This window comes from Teleopsis dalmanni, chromosome X, assembly GCF_002237135.1.
Source record: "Teleopsis dalmanni isolate 2A chromosome X, ASM223713v2, whole genome shotgun sequence".
Lineage (NCBI taxonomy): Eukaryota > Metazoa > Arthropoda > Insecta > Diptera > Diopsidae > Teleopsis > Teleopsis dalmanni.
In genome coordinates, this window is record NC_051848.1 from 30,568,537 (window position 1) to 30,591,818 (window position 23,282).

A 23,282-nucleotide genomic window follows, 5' to 3' on the forward strand; every position below is an offset into this window, starting at 1 on the left:
AATAAATAAGAACACATAAACATGAGATACCGAGTACGTATCTGTTTTAATTGTTCCACATACCATATTCTCATTGATGTTTTATTTGTAATAATTATTTTGTGATTGTTTTTCATTTATATTATATTTTGTGGAATAAATGTGTGCAAATGGATTCATTTTATTTATTCACTTTAGTTATCACTCGATATGGTCGTGTTCCTCCAAGTCAACTTGTGACTGGCACAGTTATCATTTATGATGTTTTTATTTATTGTACGATCATATGATCACAATACATTAAGACCGAAAAGTTTTCGGAAATTCTCATTTAAAATTCGCGCGCTGTATATTTTTCGATATTTTAAGTTTATGTAGTTTGGCAGCACTGTCCTTAATTACTATGCCAAAAATGAGCGCGATCTGTCAGACAGTTCGTTTACGGCAGCTGTTGAAACCAGTTCACCTCAGTAGGGCGTTGCGAAAAAAACAATGGAAAAAAATATTGAACAAAGAGTTTGCATCAAATTTTGTGTTTCGAACGAAATTTCGTGTGCAGAATCGTTGCGAATGCTACAAAAGGCTTATGGGGAATCAGTTTTATCGAAAACTCAAGTTTATGAGTGGTACAAAGCCTTCCAGGACGGTCGTACGACCGTCGAAGACATTTCGCAACGCACTACTGAGGTGAACTGGTTTCAACAGCTGCCGTAAACGAACTGTCTGACAGATCGCGCTCATTTTTGGCATAGTAATTAAGGACAGTGCTGCCAAACTACATAAACTTAAAATATCGAAAAATATACAGCGCGCGAATTTTAAATGAGAATTTCCGAAAACTTTTCAGTCTTAATGTACTACAACTACTCATATGTTGCATATAAAGTAATTGGAGTATAAAATTTCTGTGCTCATTTATTGAATGTAATAATCGATTTTATGAAGAAAATTTCGCAAACATTTATTATGATTAATATTATTTTGTATTGTTTTTGTATTTTGTCGTTATTATTGCTAAACATGTATAATAACAAAAATGATTCAAAGCATTTTTATCATTTCGCTTATCACACCATTAAATTGTATATCACAAAAATGTACATTCAAGTCGGTATGGAATACTTTTTCTAATATATACATAAATAAACAGCAATTTCTATGCTCAATACACATTACACAAAACTTCCTCTAATTTCTTTTCACAAATAGAATACAAAAATGTACTCCAGGGAGATTTCAGATCATTTTATCACTTATATTAGATCGTTTGTATTTTAAAAACAAATATAATCTTATTTACCAGTCATTATTTAGAAATATTAAGGATATAATATGTATTAATATAGTTCTTATATAGTTCAGTCTCTCAAGCGCCTCCCTCTGTGGTCACGGGCCTAACTGTACTGAATATATTTATATATATTTACCTTTGGTAGATGGTAGATGGAAGCATCGAAAGCTACATTGTGAAACTTGAGCCACTTAGAAAGTAGTTGAGAAGAGCCGTAAAAGCCTTCCGGTTAAAACCACATTCTAGTAATCAAGGGGTGAAAGATAGTAAACTTAGCATTTGAATTTCCAAATTTATCTAAGCTAAGCGTGTGTACGTAATTTACATCAATTATGGGTAATGATGGATATGTAAAAGAAGTTAAAACTCTTTAAGAATATGTATTCATGTATATTTAAAAGTAACTTTTATATATATATAAAGTACAACATATTTAATTTATATATTATAACAAAAATGTTGAAATAATGTCTTCTTGGAATGTTATGTTGAGTTTCATAATATTAATATTGTGGTGAGTATTATCTCACTTTTTCTATAAGTGATCACATTTTGATCATTAATTTTTGAAATTATTATCCAGATTCCACTACTAAAAGTTTTAGGGTTCTCAATATAAACATTTCTTTATACATTTGTATATGATTTTTTCTTATTGATACTGCTTCATTTTTGCTGCTTTATTTTAGTTTTTTAAATAATTTTTATTATAATAAAAATATTATAATTTAATATTATAATTATAATTTTTATTATTTTATTTGTGAGTTAACATTAAAAAAATTCAATGTCAGATTTCTAGGTTGACTTGGCCGAACTTTGACAAGAAAAGAACCAGTCAGCTACTTCAACTAAGACGGAACCTACTCAGCACTACGGTATCTGTGCTGACGGGACACTGCGTAATAGGAAGGCACGCTATGAGACTGGGTCTCCCCTTTAACGACTTTTGTCGAGATTGTGGCTCTGAGGATGAGGAGGAGACTGTACTCCATCTCATGTGTCAGTGCCCTTCCCTAGCCAGAAGAAGATTAAAAATCCTTGGATCTCCTTTTCTAATTGACCTGACTGAGTTGTTATCCTGTAATGTTAGGGACCTAGCCAAGTTAATAGAACTGTCAGGTTGGTTTTCCTTTACCTAATAGGGGAGTCGTTACCTTTCTTCGGCGTTAAATGTATACTGATTAAAATCTATATACAAATAACGTAACTCCTGTGGTATCACAATGGGCCTTTATTTGTGCTTAAGTGGGCTTTTTGGGATACAAGGCCGCCACTCCAACCTATACCTATACCTAACATTAAAATTAATTTTAAAGTTACTTAAAAAAAAGGACTGCTTAGTCCTTAGTTATATTCTTTTAATCTTTAATACTTATGCCATTTTAATCAAAGTAGTCCCATTTTTATATTATGCACTTATGCCACTACAATTTCCTGTATGGTTTGAAGACAGCCTGATATTTCGTCTTTATCTTAGTGTTATTCTTAAAATATATTATATATTATATATATTATATTTCGAATTCGTCAAATAAAAAAAATTGCAAAGTATTGTCTGAAGAATGACAAGTTTACACCGTATTACACTGATATCAAGTTCACCACGAACTGTTTCAGAACGAAATTAGTTTCCATTATTTTCATTATTCATATTTAAATCAGTTGTAAAAATTGGTTTACATGAATCATGAGGTATGCCTATATCCTATAGTAATAGAAATGTTTTTTTCTAGCGTAAAAAATGGTTTTACTTCCTTTTACGGTATCATCGTTGATGGATACGTTGGGATGTAAATATATTCTAGAGTTTCCTAAAAGTGTTTGTACCATTCATTGTACCATGATTATAAGTTAGTATCGTTATTAAATGTTTCTTTTGGATTCTGCGTTTTGTTTAAATCTATTTTCAACTCAAAATATTTTGCTCATTCATTCAATCAGCTCAAACTAAGTAACGCACCTGCCTAACCTATATTTTAATGGCAGTGTTACCAATATACAAAAAAACTTGACTAGAAGAATAAGTTATCTGGGAGACCACAAAATTATAAACAATAAGTTTATAAGTTTCGTATAAACAATAAATTTGTTTTTGTTTTTATTTAAAAAAAATTTTCCCCTCAATGCAAAAAATTATGTTTCTTTGAGTTTAAACTTTATATTGAAAATAATTACTCTTTCAGATAATATACAAGAATCTGTTAATATCTATTTAATATTATGACGTAATTTTTATTTACAAAAAAATCAATATTGAGAATACAATATATGAATAATTTCTGGCAATTAAAATCCAAAAATTTTATTTTTATTTTATTAGAAACAAAGTCTCATCTGCGTCATAATAAGCATCAGTTCAATTCATGATACTTTTGCTTTATTTTGGATGATGCCAGAATTGCTTTATAGGCCTACCGAGACTATTTTTATAGGTTTTATAGAGTTGTTTGAAACATCTCTGTACAAAGTTCAACTTAAAATTTAGTTTTTATAGTCTTTTCGGTTTAAAAATAAAATTTTGTCAAGTAGTAATTATTTTTTTTTTGTTTTTTCATTTTATTACTAGTCTATGTCCATGTTTGAAAATGATAATGTGTGCACATTGTACATTTGTTATATTTATTTTCACAAAATTACTTTTAACATTTTATGCAAATCATCGAAAATATTTAAATATAAATGATTGTGAGTGATGAATATAAGTCTTCCTCGGTTCTGTCCGTAAAGGCAGACTATTTTTTTTCTGGCTTAGAGTTCAAAAGACTAAGACTGATTATCAGACTCAGACTTTAAAATACTTTGACGGAAAAATTGATGAAATCCGTGAATATTGTGAATATTTCGTATAAATCCTCACAAATCACAAAAATGATTCAGGTGTAAGTCTTTTTATAGTGATCAGCCAAACAATGATATATGTGTATAAACATTGAATATATTTCTTAACAAAAAAGTTTTGAAAGTATTGAAAATTTAAAATTTAATCAAGTATATACTAGCAATTCTTATTCTATTAAAGACCTCTTGTCTTTTTTTCGAGTAGCTTCATAATTCCATTTATTCAATTCAACATTGATGGGGTCGTCATCCATTTCCGCCAATGCATTTGAGACGGCATCCCGGGCAGGCACAGGCACTATATTTTATTAAATGGAAGTAAGAGCCTACACAAATATACTTGTAATTTATTCGTAGTATATTATTTAATATTTATATTATTTAATTTTTAAAATTTATTTTTAATTTATAAAATACTAACCAAGTATTTTTAACATATTCATAATATATCTATAATATTTTTAGTGATTTTTATTTAATATTTTAAAAATTTTTAATATATTTGATTTTATTTAACATAATTTGTTTTAATTTATTTTATATATATATAAATTTTTTAGTTTATTTAATATATTAAAATAGTTTATAATAGCTTGTCATAATCACAGAAAACGTAAGACTTTTTTAAAATACAAGACATAGATGAACTCTGGGGTTTCTTTTCATGAATAATGGTAATAATATTTGTGATCCATTCTGAAGAGCCTGGGTAGTTCCCAGACAAAACGCATCAGTGAAAACTGCTAGAGAACGAAATACAATGTACCGTTTTCAAATATCTATTGATATTTCTTTTAGTTACTGATTTGTAAGATTCCCCTGACAAAAAACGGAAATGAGGAACAGAGATCCATCATTATTTAAACGGTCAGTCATTTACTTATTTATTTATTTATTTATTTATTTATTTATATATGTATATATATATATTTATTTATATATTTATTAATTAATTTATTTATTTATTTGCTTATTTATTTATATATTTTAGAGAGTTCGATATTTTTGACAATTGCTATCACTGTGACCAGGCATTGGTGATGCACTGAAGGTATGGGCCCATGTGGGTGACTGCACTCCTATCTATGAAATAGGCGATTGGTGGTCTGGATATCAACAAAAATGAAAATAAAATTGAGTATTAATACTCAATTTTAATTTTAATTTTACATGCGCATGTATGTTCTATGCAAAGCTTTTTCTTTTTTTTAATTTCTTATTTTATTTATTAAAATGCTTGTATTTCAATTGTCATAAAAAAATTGTCATAAAAAAATCGCTGCAATAACTTTCCAAAATTACTCTCTACGTTCTTTTGGTTTTCCCATAATTTTCTTTCACTTGTCTTGGAGAACCCTTGCAACAATCGCAACAATCGCGAAAGTTGCATCATATCCTCATCATCATCACTATTTTCTTCATAAGTAATTTTGTGCCTTTTGAACCGAAGCAACGTCACCAACAAGAACTGGTTATGCAAACTTGTTGTCAGTCAGCTTGACGCTGAGGTACAACTGTGCTTCTTGTGCCGTACACACAAAACGCTCATTAAACTCTAATTTTTAATCCGAAAACCAGATGCAATGAACAGCTGTGCACCAACACTGAATCACACACAAAAGCTGTACACAAAACTGGGGCAGGGCTAAATGAACTCAAACAAAATAGAAAACAGAAATAAATGTATACACACACAAACGTATGTATGTACAGCAAAATATGATAAGCAAAAAAGTGACTGCAAGCTAATGACATTGTTTTTTAAATGTCTTTTATGAATACACATATATTGATGGATTAACATTTAATGAAGCTTTAAAGGCAAGGGAGAAGTAAGAGAGTGGCGAAGACCAATGTACTTCAATTTTGTAGCAAACTCTCAAATAAAAACAAAAATTCAAACTGCAATTAACATTAATTGTGCTCTGTGCACTCCAGACAGAAATACAAATTGTCTGTTAAAAAAAAAGCTTTAACATTCAAAAAAACTGCTATCTGTTAATGCTTCAGTAGAAATACCCTACAAGCTGTAATTAAACTATTTATTAAACTATCTAAATAAAATCTTTCGAAAACTACTGCAATATCAGAAATCGCTCAATAAGTTCATAATGTAGTATTTAATGTTCAGCAAACAAAAGTGTTAGTACCTTTTGTATCTGAAAATAGCTGACAAAATCTGCGATTTTTTGCATAAACATTTACCCATAAAAACATTCTAAAAAAGTTAGAAGCCATGTTAACTTGGATAATTAACTTGACAAATTTAGAGACTGTAAAAAACGTTCTAAAAAAGAAAAAAACCATATTAACTTGGATCATTGTTGATATTAATTAAATATATAAACATAAATACACAACAGCCTATAAACCCCAAATTTATTATTATTGACGAAACTAAAAAATATAATAAAAAACAAAGTAAAAGTCGACAGTACTGCATAAAATATAATATATGATCAACCATTGGTACCAGCAATTTAAAAAATTATTAATTAAATATTAGAAATATTTCCATTAATTTTTCTAGCATTTCAAAATATAATTATATATAAAAAAAACACTAATAATGGGCATTTGGCAGTACGATAGAAAGACTATTTCCTTATTTTTGGTCAGTCGGTAAAGTAATACTGACTCTGAACTTTGAATTTTGCAGGGTACAAGTTCAACCCTTGGTATTTGCAGTCTCAATATATTTCCTTACGAATCTTTCTAAAATGAACACTGATTATAAGTATTTCACAATACTCAAAACAGCTCTATGGTCAACCGAAATAAATATTAATTAATTTTATATTATACACACATTTTTTTATAATAATAGTATAGTGATATTAAACAAAATATTATTATATTTATTATATAAATTTAAATGTAATATATATATAAAATGTTATTATAAGATAATATATTGCATTGTTTACTAAGGACTCTATAATGCTGGCTATAGCAATCACCGTATTAATAAACATTTATACTAACACATACTTCAATTAAAACGCATATTCTCATGTACTGTACCAAACAACACGCTATTATTAAAAATATAGCAAACTGATGCTGCATAAAGAAAGCTTTCCGGTGAAGAAATGTTGTTAACAGAGTTGTTACAAATGTTAACCAGATGTTTTTAATAAACTGTATTGGGAGCAAAATATTTTAGCAAAATCTTAAGGCAAAAAGAATATACATATTTTTTAGAATTTTCACTTTTTTATTGAATAGGATCATAGGTGAAAATAAATTCAATATTTGATAAAGAAATATAATGTTTTACAAAAATTATTAAAACTTATGTATATCAAAAAATTAATTATAATTACAGTCGACATTTTTATTTAATAAATTGTGATTTAACGTCAATTATAAATGTAATGACTATTTTACATAATAGAAAATATTGTATTTCATTAGAAAGATTTCGAAAAGTACATTCGACATTTTTAAATTGCTAATTAATATATTTAAATAATATTATTACTTTCTAATAATAATTTTGTTTTTTGGTTTCAAATTGCATTACATCAAAGCAGGAGTCGGACCTAGATAATTTAAAGGTGTTATACTATGAATATAACTAACAAAAACGCTTTTTCTTGAAAATGTTATATATTCTACAAACTTTTAGTGACACCAGGCTCAATTATAAAACTGATATACAACACTGTGCTCAGGTATATAAAAACATCTTCAACAAATCTAGAAGAGAATAAATACCATATATCATTCCTCTATATATGTATTGTCAAAGTATTATATAATTATTTTGTCTATATGTGTAATTCATGTTTTAATGTTAATATATTGTATAACTATTAACTATTGTGATTAATATCAAAATATTGCTATATTATGTAAACATTATATAGTACCTTGATGATGACTATAGAATGTACTCCAAATAACAGTTCAAATAAAATCTTTTAAAAAACAGAAAAATTTTTAAAAAAATGTATTTAATTATTGACCAATTAGTCCATTAAAAAACAAAATTATTATTCAAAAAGATTTGATCATTAAAATAATAAATTTGTTTTATTTTCAATATTTAAACACAGTTTACATATGCATAATTTTTTGAGACATTTTTTAATTTTTTTTTTTCTGTACTTTTACTATTAAGCTTTAACTATTTACCAATTTTAAGTAATCATAAAATTTTTTTTAGAACTGTTAATACAGTCTTAAACATAAATTTTTATTATCTAATATCTGTCATGACTCTTCAATCCAATTTCAATGTATTGCATTAAATTTAATATTATTTTATTATAATAATATAAAAATATTACATATTTTTATTTGTAGTTTATTATTTAATATTTTTCGTGGATAATATCTTATATTTCAAATTCAACATATTCCATACCTTTTTTTAGAACTGTTAATACAGTCATAAATAGATTTTTCTTATCTTATATCTGTCATGACTCTTCATTTCAATTGCAATATATTGCATTAAAAATAATATTATTTTATTATAATAATATAAAAATATTATATATTTTATAATTTTTGTTATTTATTAATTAATGTTTCTCGTGACTCTTATATTTCAATATTAACATATTCCATAATTGCAAAAAAAAAATATAAAATGCAGGTATAATATTTATTATTTTAAAAAAAACTATTATTACAAAATAATTCTGTTTAGATTTGTTATATAGCAATTTGGCTTTGTGCATAAGTACGTAACACAAAAGCTTAAAATTGAAGCTTAACAAAATGTTCATAACATTTGAAAATTCGTGCTCTATCTGCTACGTGCACTTTTTTGTTCTGTGCCCAATAGCTTTACAAAAACTTAACAGCGCCACCCACGATTAAGTCTGCTCAGAAAAAGCAGAAAACGTGGACTGAAATATGTACGTGCATGTGTGTTGTGCTTTTATATATTTCCTTTGAAGTATTATTCAAATAAAATATAAGTAAATTTAAAAAACACACAAAAACACATAAAATATTTAATTGAACTTTGGACTCAAATGCAGAAAAACGTATACAAAATTACTTTTTTAATTCATTTTTTATTTTAATGAAAGTATTTGTTTTTTTTTTTTTGTTTTTTTTTTAGCTTTTGTTTTTGTTTTGATTATGAAAAATACAACAACGAGAAAAAACAGCTCATACTTTGTTGATAAGATATGCCAAAAAAAAATTTTTGGGAAGAAACCATACAAACAAAATCAAAACATTTATTTTATTTATTGTTTTTATTTTTGAGAATTTTTTTTGGCATAATAATGCTCTCCACTTTCGCGCTCTGTAGCTTTTGCTGGCATTATTATTTTGTTGTTGCTGTTTGCATTTGTCTAGTGGTTCTAATGCTACCGTTTTTACCGTATGAAGACAGGCAAGCAGGCAGGCAGGCCTGATTAACGTGTTTATCACTTTATCAGTGTTGTGTTCTATTATTGTTGTTATTTTAAAGTTGTTGTTGTTCTGTTGCTGTTCTGCTGTTACTGCAGATATTTTTTTGTTGTATTTTGGTTGTATTTTTGCTTTAGCTTGTGCTATTGACTCTGTTATGGTCTTCAGCTTTATCATATTTAAGTGGGTAAGATATTGTTTTGGGTATTGTTTTCGATTTTGCTTTGCGTTGTTTTGAATTTGTGTATTTGTTATTGTTTTTTTATTTACATGTGTACAATTTTGTTATTGATTTTTTTTTTTTTTTCATTTCTGTTTTTTAATTTCAATTTATTTTGTTTTCGGCATTACTTTCCGCATTTAAATTTATTGAAATTAAAAAATTGTGTTTTATATGCACAAACACAACAAGTCAGTGTAAATGCACTTGCTCCATACCAATATACCACGTCCCACTTCACCACCTCCCCAACACATTTTATCCAAATAGCTTGCTGCTATTGCCAAGCATTTAACTGATTTGGTAATATGTGCTCTTCTGCTCTCTGACTGTTTCGACTTTGACTCTCTCTTTCTGTTTTGGCTTTGCGCTCTTGCCTTATGCTGTGTGTTGTGTGTTGTGTGGTGTATGGTGTATGGTGTGCGCTGTTGATGCAGGCGGTCGGGTGGAAATGTTTTGCATGCGATAAAGAAAATCGAGGCTGACTGGCATTTTGAAAAATAAAACAAGAAAAGTGAATGTTTTTGGGCACTGCGTTCATAAACTGTCCTAACTTCGTAGAGGATGGGCGTCCATTTCTCGTGATACGTCGCGTATTATTAAATAAAATTTCAAATATTCAATAAAAAATTAATTGCTACTGCAAGCAAAGAAGCTGTTTTAAAAGTTATTAAAGAAAAAAAAAATTTTTTTAAAAGTGAAATTTTGCACATTTTGGATTGAACCAAAAAAAAAATTATCAAAAATCCCACCACGAATTTAAACAAACAGAAATTTGATGTTTGTGAGAAAATCAAAGAAAAGTGAAATGTACTAAGACCAAAGAATCAGAAAAGATACATCTTTAAGCGCGTACGCATACAACTTGCAAATTTAACCTTAACGTATTCAAATGTCCTTGACATCCTGCATCCTTTGAGTGCCAAAACACATAACTGAATATTTTAAAAAAAATTGCAACGGCAGAAAATAAGTGAATTTTAAATTTTACATAAAAGAATATACAGTTAATACAATTTTATAAAAAAAAGTTCCATAAAATAAAATAAAAATGGCTTTACGTTGTGCTGGTCTATTTCTTAGCAAAGAACTTAGTGCTTCTTCACAGATTGCCAAACAATTCCGTCAATTGCACATAAGTACAGCTTGTGCTGGTTCAAATTTTTTGAAGGACTCACCAAATACCGCATTGGACAAATCCATACTGGAACGTTACCGTAAATTGGAGACTCCAGCCAATCGCGTACAAGCCACCTATCTCTGGATTGATGGCACAGGCGAACATATACGTTTGAAGGATCGCGTATTAGACAAAATTCCCACCAGTGTCAATGACTTACCTAAATGGCAGTACGATGGAAGTTCCACATATCAAGCTGCAGGCGAGAATTCTGATACCATACTCGCGCCACGTGCTATTTATCGTGATCCCTTCAAGCCAGGCCAAAATGATATTATAGTAATGTGTGATACTTACAATGCCGATGGTAAGCCCACAAAGTCAAATAAACGTGCCGCTTGCCAGGCAGCTATTGAAAAAGCCGATGCTGAAGAACCATGGTTTGGTATTGAACAGGAATATACTTTACTCGATGTTGATGGTCGCCCATTTGGCTGGCCAGCTAACGGCTACCCTGCACCACAAGGTCCTTATTATTGTGGTGTAGGTGCCGATCGTGTTTATGCACGTGATCTCGTTGAAGCACATGCCATTGCTTGCTTATATGCTGGCATTGATTTTGCTGGTACCAATGCTGAAGTAATGCCTGCACAATGGGAATATCAGGTTGGACCAAGTCTAGGTATGAAAGCCGCTGATGATTTATGGGTTTCACGTTACATTTTACATCGCATTGCTGAAGAATATGGCGTTGTTGTCACATTGGATCCTAAACCCATGAAAGGTCAATGGAATGGAGCTGGTGCACATACTAATTTCTCAACAAAAGCTATGCGCGCCAATGGTGGTATGAAAGCTATTGAAGCTGCTATTGAAAAACTTAGCAAACAGCAAGAAAGACATATACGCGCATATGATCCCAAAGAGGGTAAAGACAACCAACGTCGTTTGTTGGGCGCTTTAGAGACCTCAAGTATTGATAAATTTTCTTGGGGCGTTGCTAATCGCGGTGTCAGTGTGCGTATACCACGTGGTGTTGCCGATGCTGGCAAAGGTTACTTTGAGGATCGTCGTCCAAGTTCGAACTGCGATCCATATGCAGTGTGTGATGCACTTATCAGAACCTGCTTACTAAATGAATAGATTCTTACTTAAATTTTGCTAAGCGCGTAAGCGTTCCCGTTGCGATTGTGACGATTGTGTAAGAATGTTGCATGAAAAGTATTTTTTGGTGAATTTGACCGATTTGAAAATTTATTTTGAGAAAGTGTTAAGAGAATACGTGCAAAACTAATGAAAAAATTTAAAAAAAAATATTATTTTAAATCAAGTAAAATATTAATTAATAAGCAAACAAAGAAAAAGAACAAATTCAATATATAACATGTTTATATATATATATATATATATATATATATTATAATTAACAAAAATTGTAAATAATATCGAAAATTGGTAAAAATTGTTATTAGTAGAGTATGAAGAAGCAAAAATCGTACGACAAATTTACATATATTCTTAAGTGAGGGAAGACATACAAATTACAAATAACGAAAAAATTTTGTTAATAAAAAAATTAATTTAAATAAAATTAAATAAAAATATTATTAACTGTTATATAGCATTTAAGTTAAAAAATCTGCCATAAAAAAATTTATTATATTATATATAATTATTTGTTTAAAAGTAAAGAAAAAAGAAATGTAAAGCACAATTTTTTATTTTAATAACAAAAATTTTAATTTAAAATATTATAATTTTATTATTGTTATTATTATTTTTTATATATATATATTTTTTTTTTTTGTTCATTCAATTAATTTTATATTATGTACAATTAAATTCTTTTTAATGAAAACAAAAGACTTTGTTAAAAATTTATTTTATAATCATTATAATTAATATCTTATAGCAAAATATATAAGCATAGACATATACAAAAAATAAAAGTCAAACATGTATACAATTAAATATCAAATGAATATATATATATCATTTCTTTTACATATAAAAACGTTTTTTTTATATATTTTTGGTAATTGTAACAAATCAGCACACTTTTTATATACAAAAACTGAAACTAAAACTTAAAAACTACAAAAATTTTAAAAAGAGACAAAAATACAAAACCATACACTTTTCACAGTGTATTCCTTTATATTTTGACAGTATTTTGCATTATTTTTATGCAAAAATTATTAATATTTATATTAAAATTGAAAGAAAAAAAAAACAAAATACAAAAAATTTTAGAAATATTTTACAAAATGTTGAAAAATATCAATTAATATATGAAAATATAAATAAATAAAATATAATAATAAAGGAATTTATATGTTATTACATTCAAAAATGAGATGAATTCAAGTTAATTCAGAAAACATTTATTTAACAAATTATATTCAAGATTTTTTATAATAAGTAATAAAAACATTAAAAAAAATTATATAGTTAAGTTTGTGTCATTCAAAAATATTATTAAATTTAAGTCAAAATTATTATATAATATGAAATTAAAAGTTAAAACTAAAAATTGAAACATCAAAAAGTAATAAAAAATAATAAATAATAAAATACAAATATAAAGAAATTTAAATATATAATAATCGGCCTTATTATTTCATATATTTTTATTATTATTATTTTTTTTTCCGGTTTTTTGCTTAAGTAAATTTAAAAGAAAATTCTTATTCTCTACGATTCACTCGAGGTTTTCTTTTTATTCTTTTGAAAAGGATTTGTAATATATTTTGTATGACATTGCATACTAATGACGCTTAAGTGAGTACAGTGAAAGCTCAGTAAAATTAGTTATTCCGTGTGTTTGCCTATTGTATAGTCGGTTCAATGCCACACGTTGTGTTTTTTGATGAGGTTTATACTCATATTGACAATGTCAAGGACTTTTAAAAAAACTTTTAATAATAAAATTAGTTTAAAATGATGTGGAAAATATTCACACCCACAGATTTTGATTTTAAACAAAATATCGTCGCACGTTTATAGTAGTAATATTTCAATGTCATTGTCATCGTCCGAAGTACAGTGACGCAAGACAAAAATAAAAAAATCAAATCTCTTAACTAGAATATACTCACCTATAAGAAAACAATTAAGATTTCCAAAATTGATTGCCACTACGACTCAATGCATTTCATAATTGATATTAATTAGATAAAACTCATTTTATATTTGAAAGTTTTTATTTCAGAAAAAGTTATATTCTCTAATAAAAATAATAGATAGCTTAACTGTATTATTATAATACACTTAATAAGATCTATAGGATATTGGTTAAAGTGTATCCTATTTAAAAAGTATAGGATTGAAAGAAAATGAACACTATTTCAGCAAATATGTTAATTATATTTTTATTCAATATAAAAATCTTAATATTGGGTTTTACATAAATATCTCAAAAACTGCATACAATTTACTTATCTCATTAGTAATATTCTCAGTATTTGTATTAACTCTTAATGTTGGAATTGCAGTTGTCTTCTTTACATAGATCAATTCCTTAAACCATTTTAACAAAACACGGTAATCAACATGATTTAAGATGTCACACTACAGTTTTCGTATAGCGACAATATAGTCAATATAGCTACCGAACACTTACTTCAACAACTGTAGTTGTAACACTCATAGTCCATGTAGCTCTATATGGCAAATAACATGATAGGAATTACATATACAAATACTTGAGTTAGGATATTGTTGGGTAAATGAAGTGTGAAAGGGCGGGGGATTGTTTAGAAACAAGTTGCTTAAACAACTAGTTAAATTGTAGCAAATTATCATTAAAACCAAAAATTGCAAACGGCTTAAAGCGTGGTAACCTGAGATGGTAAAATATATCTTTGTTTTAGGCTCTGTTCCAAGTACCATGGAGAGTGACAATAAATATCTTTTAATTTTGAGCAAGTACGACTCAATCTTATTACCAGTTCATAATACAGTGACCAGTTGTAACCAATATAGTTTATAAACAGTATCCAGCATTGGAATATCTTCGAGGATGCGTCGGTGGCTGAAGAATTGCTTTAACGTTTTCTTTATTCTAACAATTTTTTTTAAATTTAATTTTAATTTTGACAAACAAAACAACTTAAATAAAAGTAAGGACCATTGCCTTATGCTTATATATACATAAATAAAAAGTGGTTACTCACGTTCCATTAATTTTTAATTTACCGAATAGTACTTAATCAAACAACAGATTATTGATCAGCTGTTTAAATTATGAATTTAATGCAAAAAGCACTTTTAAAACAATTTCTTGTGCTATATAGTCTATAAAGAAAGTCTCCCAGTCATATTCTAAGAGAGAATAAATGCAACTTTTATAATATCTTCTTGCTTCAGTTTTTATAACACTTTAAGTATAATTAAAATCAGACAAATGTACTATATATATTTCTTTACAGTGCTTAAGTTTACATTTTACAAATCCACAGTTGTCACCATGGGAGATATATTTTCAGGGCAAAATGGAAACTGCACTGGAACTGGAACATTACCCTATTATTGGCATTATGCGTTGGCACTTTGAATTAAATGTTTGTGAGAGCAAACAAAATAAAAGAAACGTTATTAGAACTCTGACGTTTGAGTTTTTTTTTTGAAGGAGTCACATAACATATTGTATTCGGTAACCACCATACACGTTTATTGGAACGTGTACTGTAATGCAAACTAATAATTTGCTTCCATCTTTTTTTCTAATATCACCGATTGTATGACAATAAAAAAAATCATGATGAAATGAAGAATAATCGATGCTTTACACGCTGATTTATTGTTATTTATATTCTCGTAACTTTTTCTAAGTATTTTAAATTTTTTAATTTTTTATAATGACTACTTTCACATCTTCTATAAAAAAAACTATAATGTATAATATTAATATTTCTTTCACAAACAATTTGGTACTCTGGTACTCTACGATTTGGGCCGCACTCTACGATGACTTTACTGTTAAAAATATTTCAAATAATTTTTTTCTTGGGCCGACTTTAAGTGCTTCTAAGAAGAGAAATAATAATTTATTACTAGTATAAATAATTTAATTAAATTAAATTTTGATTAAATATAAGAATATATTCTTTACACGTCATCCAAACAATGAACAAGTTTTTTGATTTCCCTTTTAAATTAATTTCATTTACCAAGAAACTATTTTGTATCTGTAGTAAGATGGAAAAAAGAAGTACTCTATGTACTTGTACTTATAAACATACTTGTTAGAATTAAAATTATGATTCTTCAGTTATCTGAACAACACATATATATATGAAATACATTATATTATAATTGATTCATGATGGTAGCGTTTTATCAAGAAAATTAATTGATAATTAAAATTAAAAAAGGTTGAAATCACTCTATAACTAAAAAGTACATACTTTTTTGTTGGAGTTTTACTATGTCATTGTTATATATTTAACGATATATAATTATTTACTTTATAATTTATGATTTATATTGTTTTGTTTTTATAATAATTTAAACTACTTTTATTATTATAATGTAAGAATAAAAACAAATACAATCCCTACTGGTAACTGTCGTAACATAAACAAATTAATTTAAAAAAATTTTAATTAAACTTGTTTTGTAATTTTTTTATATTAATGCTCTTATAAATAAAAACCTTTATTTTGTACATTTATTATATATTCATATGTTTTTTCACAGTTTTACATAATAATTATCTCCATAAATTTTTACGTAAATATGTCGATTCGTTTAGTGGAACTAAGTAGACTATTTAACTAACTAAGACTATTTTGAAAACGTAGTTCAGCTCTCGAAATTGTAGTCCTAATAATTTTAGTTGTAGTTGTATCTAAACACTAATACACTTTTGACTTTGTATTGATAAATATAAATCACTATTATATATTTAATTCATAGTTTTTTATACCAAGCCTTATTGTTTCTTTCACTTATACAGTTTTAGGACGATCTGGTAAAACATATATTCATTATTTATTAGTAATAATCAATAGTTCTAAATCGTTTATATATTTGCAAAGCTGAATGGGTCTACTAAATAGAATATAATACCCTTTTTTATTGACTTCTACTATATTTAACAAAACAACTGCTATCCTATCTTGTCTTGCTAATAATGTCGTGATATGCTCCTCCAAACAGGCATATCTCTATTATGTTTTGTTAGTACTGTTTTATTCCACACATACCCTACAAAATGCTAATCGATTTCCCGAGGATTCATTCGATGGAAGACAAGTAATTCAGCAATGATAATCATCCTTATTATCAAAGTCAGTTTTATTTGTTACCTCTGATTCGCTAGGGCCTTTCCAATTATTGATCTGCAGCAATCGATATTTTATTATAGGCTAATATTCTTCTAATATTTGATCCGTAAAGCTTTACCTTTTACTTTTTTTCTTACCCCCTTACTTACTTATTTTTTATATTACTTTGTAAAGTAGTAATTACAATTATGGTATATAGTACACCTATATTCTTTCTGGTTTAAAGTTTGCAAGCGACAGTAAATATATGTAGTATTTAGTTATTATCTTGTTGGTATATTAAAGATATTATATAGATTTTTTCCATTACGCTGGCATTTTTATGCAGCATAGTGCAATCTTACCTATATATCTACATAGTTATAATAGTTAATATCAAATATAACAATTTTTCATGTGAAAATTCTACATAGTATCAGTATGGAATTGCAAGTACCTTATATACTGAGGTAATGTACATATGTATGTACATATATCTATATACATATATGTCATATATATCATATATGTATATATATATCATATATGAATATATATATCATATATGTATATATATCATATATGTATATATATATCATATATGTCTATGTATAGTAATATATGTAATATATACTAATAAATAAAATGATAGATTTATTATTTATTATAGAAGGATAATATATTGTCAAAATTATACATTTCCAAAGTGTATTGATAAGTGTAATTTAATAACGTCGCATCTTGCATATGAATATGTGGATATGGCTATATCTATAGTATACCTAATTATTCAACAATTTTACTTACTTTAACATTTCCGTATTTATTTTATTTATTTAATTTGTATTATATTATTTAAAAATAATTTACAACGTCAGCACTTGAAGATTTTTATTTTAATTTATAGAAAAAACTGTATAGTATTTTTAGAAATTCTGCTGTTACATTTTTATCGCATTTGTTTTTATTTTTATCAATAAAATATAAACAAACTTTTTCTTAGGATTTTAATATTCACTTCGCAGTATATGTACCATATATCTAAGTTTTTTTAGTAATGATAGAGATGTTTTGTATTTATAATTCTTCTTCCGAAACAAATTGTTTACGTTACTGATTATTGCAGTTAGATACATTAGTATTGTTCAGTGTAATTATCGTCAACAATACCATTTGTGCTAATATTTGAATACGAATACAAATAGAGTCTGCAAATGTAACGAATCAATGATGATTAATATACTATATATGTACTATATGTATGTATAATAAATAGGTGTGGAGAGTAGTAAAGGTTAATATTACCAATTTTATTGCTGCAACGTAACTAAAAAATTCATTAGTAATATAATTTTATAATAAAAAAAATATTTTTATAATAGAATACTTTTTGTATCTTATATCCCAAAAAAAAACAAGAAAAAATATATTTCTTCTGGTTTGCGCCCTAATAAACAAAGGTAATTGAATATCTTTTTTCATCGTATAACAAATATCTTGAATTCACCTCTGGGTTAACTTCTGTATTTACTTGAATACACTCATGCTTTACAATAACAATAACATCTTTATGTAAATTTCACTTATTACTGATTTTGCTATATTATTTATTAGATAGACGAAGTGATTTATTTCGTCTTTGCAGTATTAAGTTAGAACACAGAAGACAGTATCTGACCATATATAATTCTTGTAATACCAAATACGAGTATGTGATTGATGCTAAAAATAGCAAACATTCAATATTCACTCAAATAATTTTAAAACGAAATTCAAACAAGTGGATGGCTATTGATCTTGACCAAATCGATTAAGTGCTAAGCAATAGACACAACTACCCGAAAAAGCATTAGACTTAAATCTCAACTCGGGTAAAGTTTTTGAAATATCAGATTTATATTCAAATATATATAAATAGCGACAACAGCACTGAAAAGTAACAGAAGTTAAGGTAAAATATTTAAAAAAAGAGAAGAATTCTTAAATAAATAACATTATTTATCCTTTTTCAAGATCAAATTAATGTTTCAAAAGATAGGAAAAAAATGTCAGAAGACACGAACAGAAAGTATAAAAAGCAAACTACCTCGAATTATTAAAGGCAGCTTAAAATACACTGACTGCTCAAAGGTGAATAAAGGCACAGTTGCTGGAAACTATTTCACAGACAGAGAGATTTGTAAACTCTACCACAACCACCACTACTACTGAATGAAAAAGCAAGACTTGGTGCCTCTTTTAAGGAGCCTCTCGTTTGATTTCCTGATCTTGTCAGTTACAGACAAAAGTTGATATGTGACCATTTCTTACGATAGGCAAATAGGGAATAGGTCTTTATAATACAAATGTAAAACCTCTGGCTTATTACATAGAAGTTAATCGATAGTATTTAATACAATATGACCTGCACTTTTGCCGGCATTCGAGAAGTACTGCAACATCTGTTGCGTAAACCAGCGTTCACGCAAACCAGCATTCACGTTAACCAAACTAGTTTTCTGTTATCGAGCTATCACTGTATATGTATATTTTAATATATTTTAACTTGATATAATATATAATTTTATAATGATACAAAAATTCGTGAAATAATCAATACTAAGCACATTGTATGCTGCTCCGCCTACATCGTTTATTTTTACATTAGTAATAAAGAACATCAAAATACATCTATAATCCAATATATACACATATAATAATTCATCTTAACTAATAAATAAATTTGGCCTATTTCCAAGCTAAAACATATATCAAGGGAAAAAATTTCTAAAACAATGCCATAGTGCAATTGAATTACTTTAAGAGGTACGGTCTAACTGCTAGTACAATGAGAATGGTGCAATAAAAACACAATCACTTACTTAACGACCACCGTAAAGTTAATTACAAGAGACTGCTTAAATGCTAAGAGCCATTATATTCAAGTTCAATCGGTTTTTTTCAGGCAATAAACAAAATCAGTGGAACTATTAATAACGAAGGTGTACATATAAGTACATCAAGGTCAACTTTCACTCTGCTCTTTCGACCTGTCGTATCTCGTTTTCAATGTTGCAAGGTTATGGTTAAGTGCGCCTGCTCAGTCTATTTCAGGCTGAACAGCAACAACTGCGGAAAACTGATGCCAAACAAAACAATCCGATATATTACGCTGAACTACGTGCACAAATGGCTTGCCTTACAAAGCAAACGCTCAGGTGTAGGAGTGATTGCCATACCGTCATTGGTGTGGTAATTGCTCGCAGTCGCACTATGTTGGGAGTACCTGTTTTTCCGGAAGAAAACGACTAACAATTGTCGAGAGTTTGAAACCGGCATAATAACAGCTGCAAATGTCAATTACACAAAACAAATCAAGGCGTTACAAAAATAAATAAAATAAAAAAATCACAAAAAATTAAATAACAATAATTATGAGAAAATTACAATCACAACATTGTTAATAGGAAAATGTTTATGAAAAAATTATTTTCTAATGGAAAAACACCAGGAAATGCCACAAATTTAAAAAGGAAATTGCAGAGAAAACCAAAAAATTCGATAAAAGAATTCACTCTGAGACCGAAGAGAAATAAAAGAAAGGAAAAGGTTTCTTCACATGTGCATTCCATATTCATAATCATGTTCAGAATATATGTTATCATTTAGTTTTATTGTTATCTATAATTCTTTAAATGCAGTTCCAAGAAAATAATACTTTTAAGTATTAAAAAATGTCTTGATGTCACAAAAAAAAAAAAACGAAGATAAGTTTATTCGTTAAACTACTTTTGCCTATCAATGGCACTGTAGTATTTTGCAGTTTTCTGGCACAATTTTATATAGCAATAATACGCACCCATAGAGGCTTGCAGTCTGCGGGTACAGCGGCTTTAGAGTTGTATAATCTGTGCTTGGCAAATGTTATCTCAGAAATAAAGACTTAACAGTGATTAATTTTACCAGCCACGCAGTAATAACAGCACTCGTTTCAAATTGCTCAGTTGTTGTTGTTTTACATTTAAGTTTCAATTGTAAATAAAACACTGATAATTTGCATTAGACTGGAATATAAACATATATTTTTCTCTCTTTTTTTAATTAAACAAAACCTTCTACGACTAATACTTGAGAATGCAATGCAATTGCATCACACGCGAAAAATTTGGTCTATTAACTAATAGTTATAGTTGATATATACTTATAACTAGTAGTTAGTTATATGAGGTGTTGTTTGAAAAGTTTTATATCGGTATTAATTTTTTGTCGTTGCTTGTATTCTCTATTGGAGTTCAACGTAACCCTACCCGCTTTTTTCACTACTATTCCCACACTATTATCTGTGTAATAGGTAACAGAAGAGTATTAATCCATATCCCGAAATCAAGAATACCTACATTGATATACACATTGCATTTTTGTATCTTTTTCTTACATTACCACTTTAATTCTTACAAAATATAAACAAATCAGAGTAGAAGGTTTCCGATTGATGACAGAGTCCAGATTTACAATGATCAGAAAGAAAACTATTCACTCAGAATTCGTCACAGAAGGTACAATAAAGCCCTTTTTCTTGTTCAGCAATTAGACAGCACTTTAAAAGTTTCTGGACAGCTTTTATTTTCAACACCAGTATGTTCCTATTAAATTAGATATGATTCTCAAGTTGGTAATCGTCTCAACATTTAATCTCAATCTCCGGATCTAGATTAAGTTTTATAATGTGAATAGGTCATATTCATAACTTTAATAATAAGACAATACATTCAGGCAGTCTATATTAAAGGTTTTAAGAACGCGTATGTAGTGCATTTCATATTCATTCTTGATGTTCTATAAAATTTCAATTGACACTATGTGTAATATTTTTGTTTTTGTTGAAACTTATAATTTTCAACCTTGAAAAATGAATAATTTTAACACGTTCAATGTAACCTTTACGCACCTTAAACACTGATTTTATAATCGAATTATAATAAAAAGTAGAATAAAACAAATTGCAACGTTTGAATTTAAAATTAATTTTTTACAAACAAAAAAGTTCATGCATTTAAAATTAATATAATTGATTATTTACAACAAAAAAAACACTTTTTAAATAGCTTAACTATTGCATATAAATAAATTCAGATGCAAACGAGCCCTTACATAGTGTAGTATAAACATAGCATTTCAAATCTCACAACTTTTAAATAAATAATCAGAAAACTGTTCTAAGTCCACAGTGATGTTTACTATACGAGTATATATGTTAAAAATTTCTACTTAAATAATTTTATTTACATGTTTGAGTGCTGATTATCTGCAAATAGCGTTTTCATTTTTGTTATAATGTATATATATATATATATCTATATAAACGACATTCCACAAATGTTAGAAATAACTGTATAATGAACTGGCGGAGGTGTGGGAGGTTTATTATCTTTGGAATATAATTTTTTCATTAATACGTGTTTTTTGGTGGATGCTGTGAAACAGCAGTTTGTGTTTTCCTTTTCAATCAAGTAAAAATATCTAACACCTCATGTGTATATACTATCGTGTTTTCATCATGATTTGCAGATTTCTGTTTTCAAATATTTAGAGAATTTTTTAAAAAAAATTATAATTGAAAGGGTTTTTTTCTTGCATAGCATGATTGCTTGGGGATTGACCCAACACTTCATCTCTCGATACTCTCCATCGATCTTTTTTCAACACATCTCTTCCTACATTCTCAATATTTTTAAATGGGTCAATAAAATTCACCACCTAATTCCCAGTTTTAACTTAAGTCTCAATAATGACTTGAGAATTAAGTTACGACTGTGAAATATTAAAGGTATAAAGTAAGCCCTCTTAAGCTGCCTGCTTACGTTATCAGCCAGAAGATATAACATATATAGCTAAAACATACTGTTGAATTGGATTCTTTAGCACTTAAAAGAGATATGTGCTTATTCTATATTTAATATAATATTATAAAATTTGATTTTCTGTTTTGTTATTCACGGCAAGTGAATAAGAAACTCAACTAAATTTTACGGTAAATTACCTTCTTTATACCCCAAGGATTTAGACAAAAAAAATTCAATTGTAAATTTGATTCTTTAAAAAAAGATATTGCGAATTTAAGACTTTGACATAATGCATAATTTATAATCTTTAAATATGTTGAAGTATAATTGCTAAAGGCGGAGACTATAGCCTGTGTAATCTATA

The 23,282-nt window shown here is 27.6% G+C and overlaps 1 protein-coding gene across 1 annotated transcript; it reads left to right on the forward strand.

Annotated features, from left to right (window-relative positions):
- Positions 1-10,409: 10,409 nt before the first annotated feature.
- On the forward strand, positions 10,410-12,189 carry LOC119688102 (glutamine synthetase 1, mitochondrial). The gene has a single exon (XM_038102750.1). The coding sequence runs from the start codon at positions 10,759-10,761 to the stop codon at positions 11,968-11,970; it is 1,212 nt and encodes a 403-aa protein (XP_037958678.1). The 5' UTR covers positions 10,410-10,758; the 3' UTR covers positions 11,971-12,189.
- Positions 12,190-23,282: the final 11,093 nt, after the last annotated feature.

What these genes read in the sequence shown, in the direction of transcription:
- LOC119688102 (XM_038102750.1), top strand. Translation starts at nt 10,759, where the DNA reads ATGGCTTTACGTTGTGCTGGTCTATTTCTTAGCAAAGAACTTAGTGCT.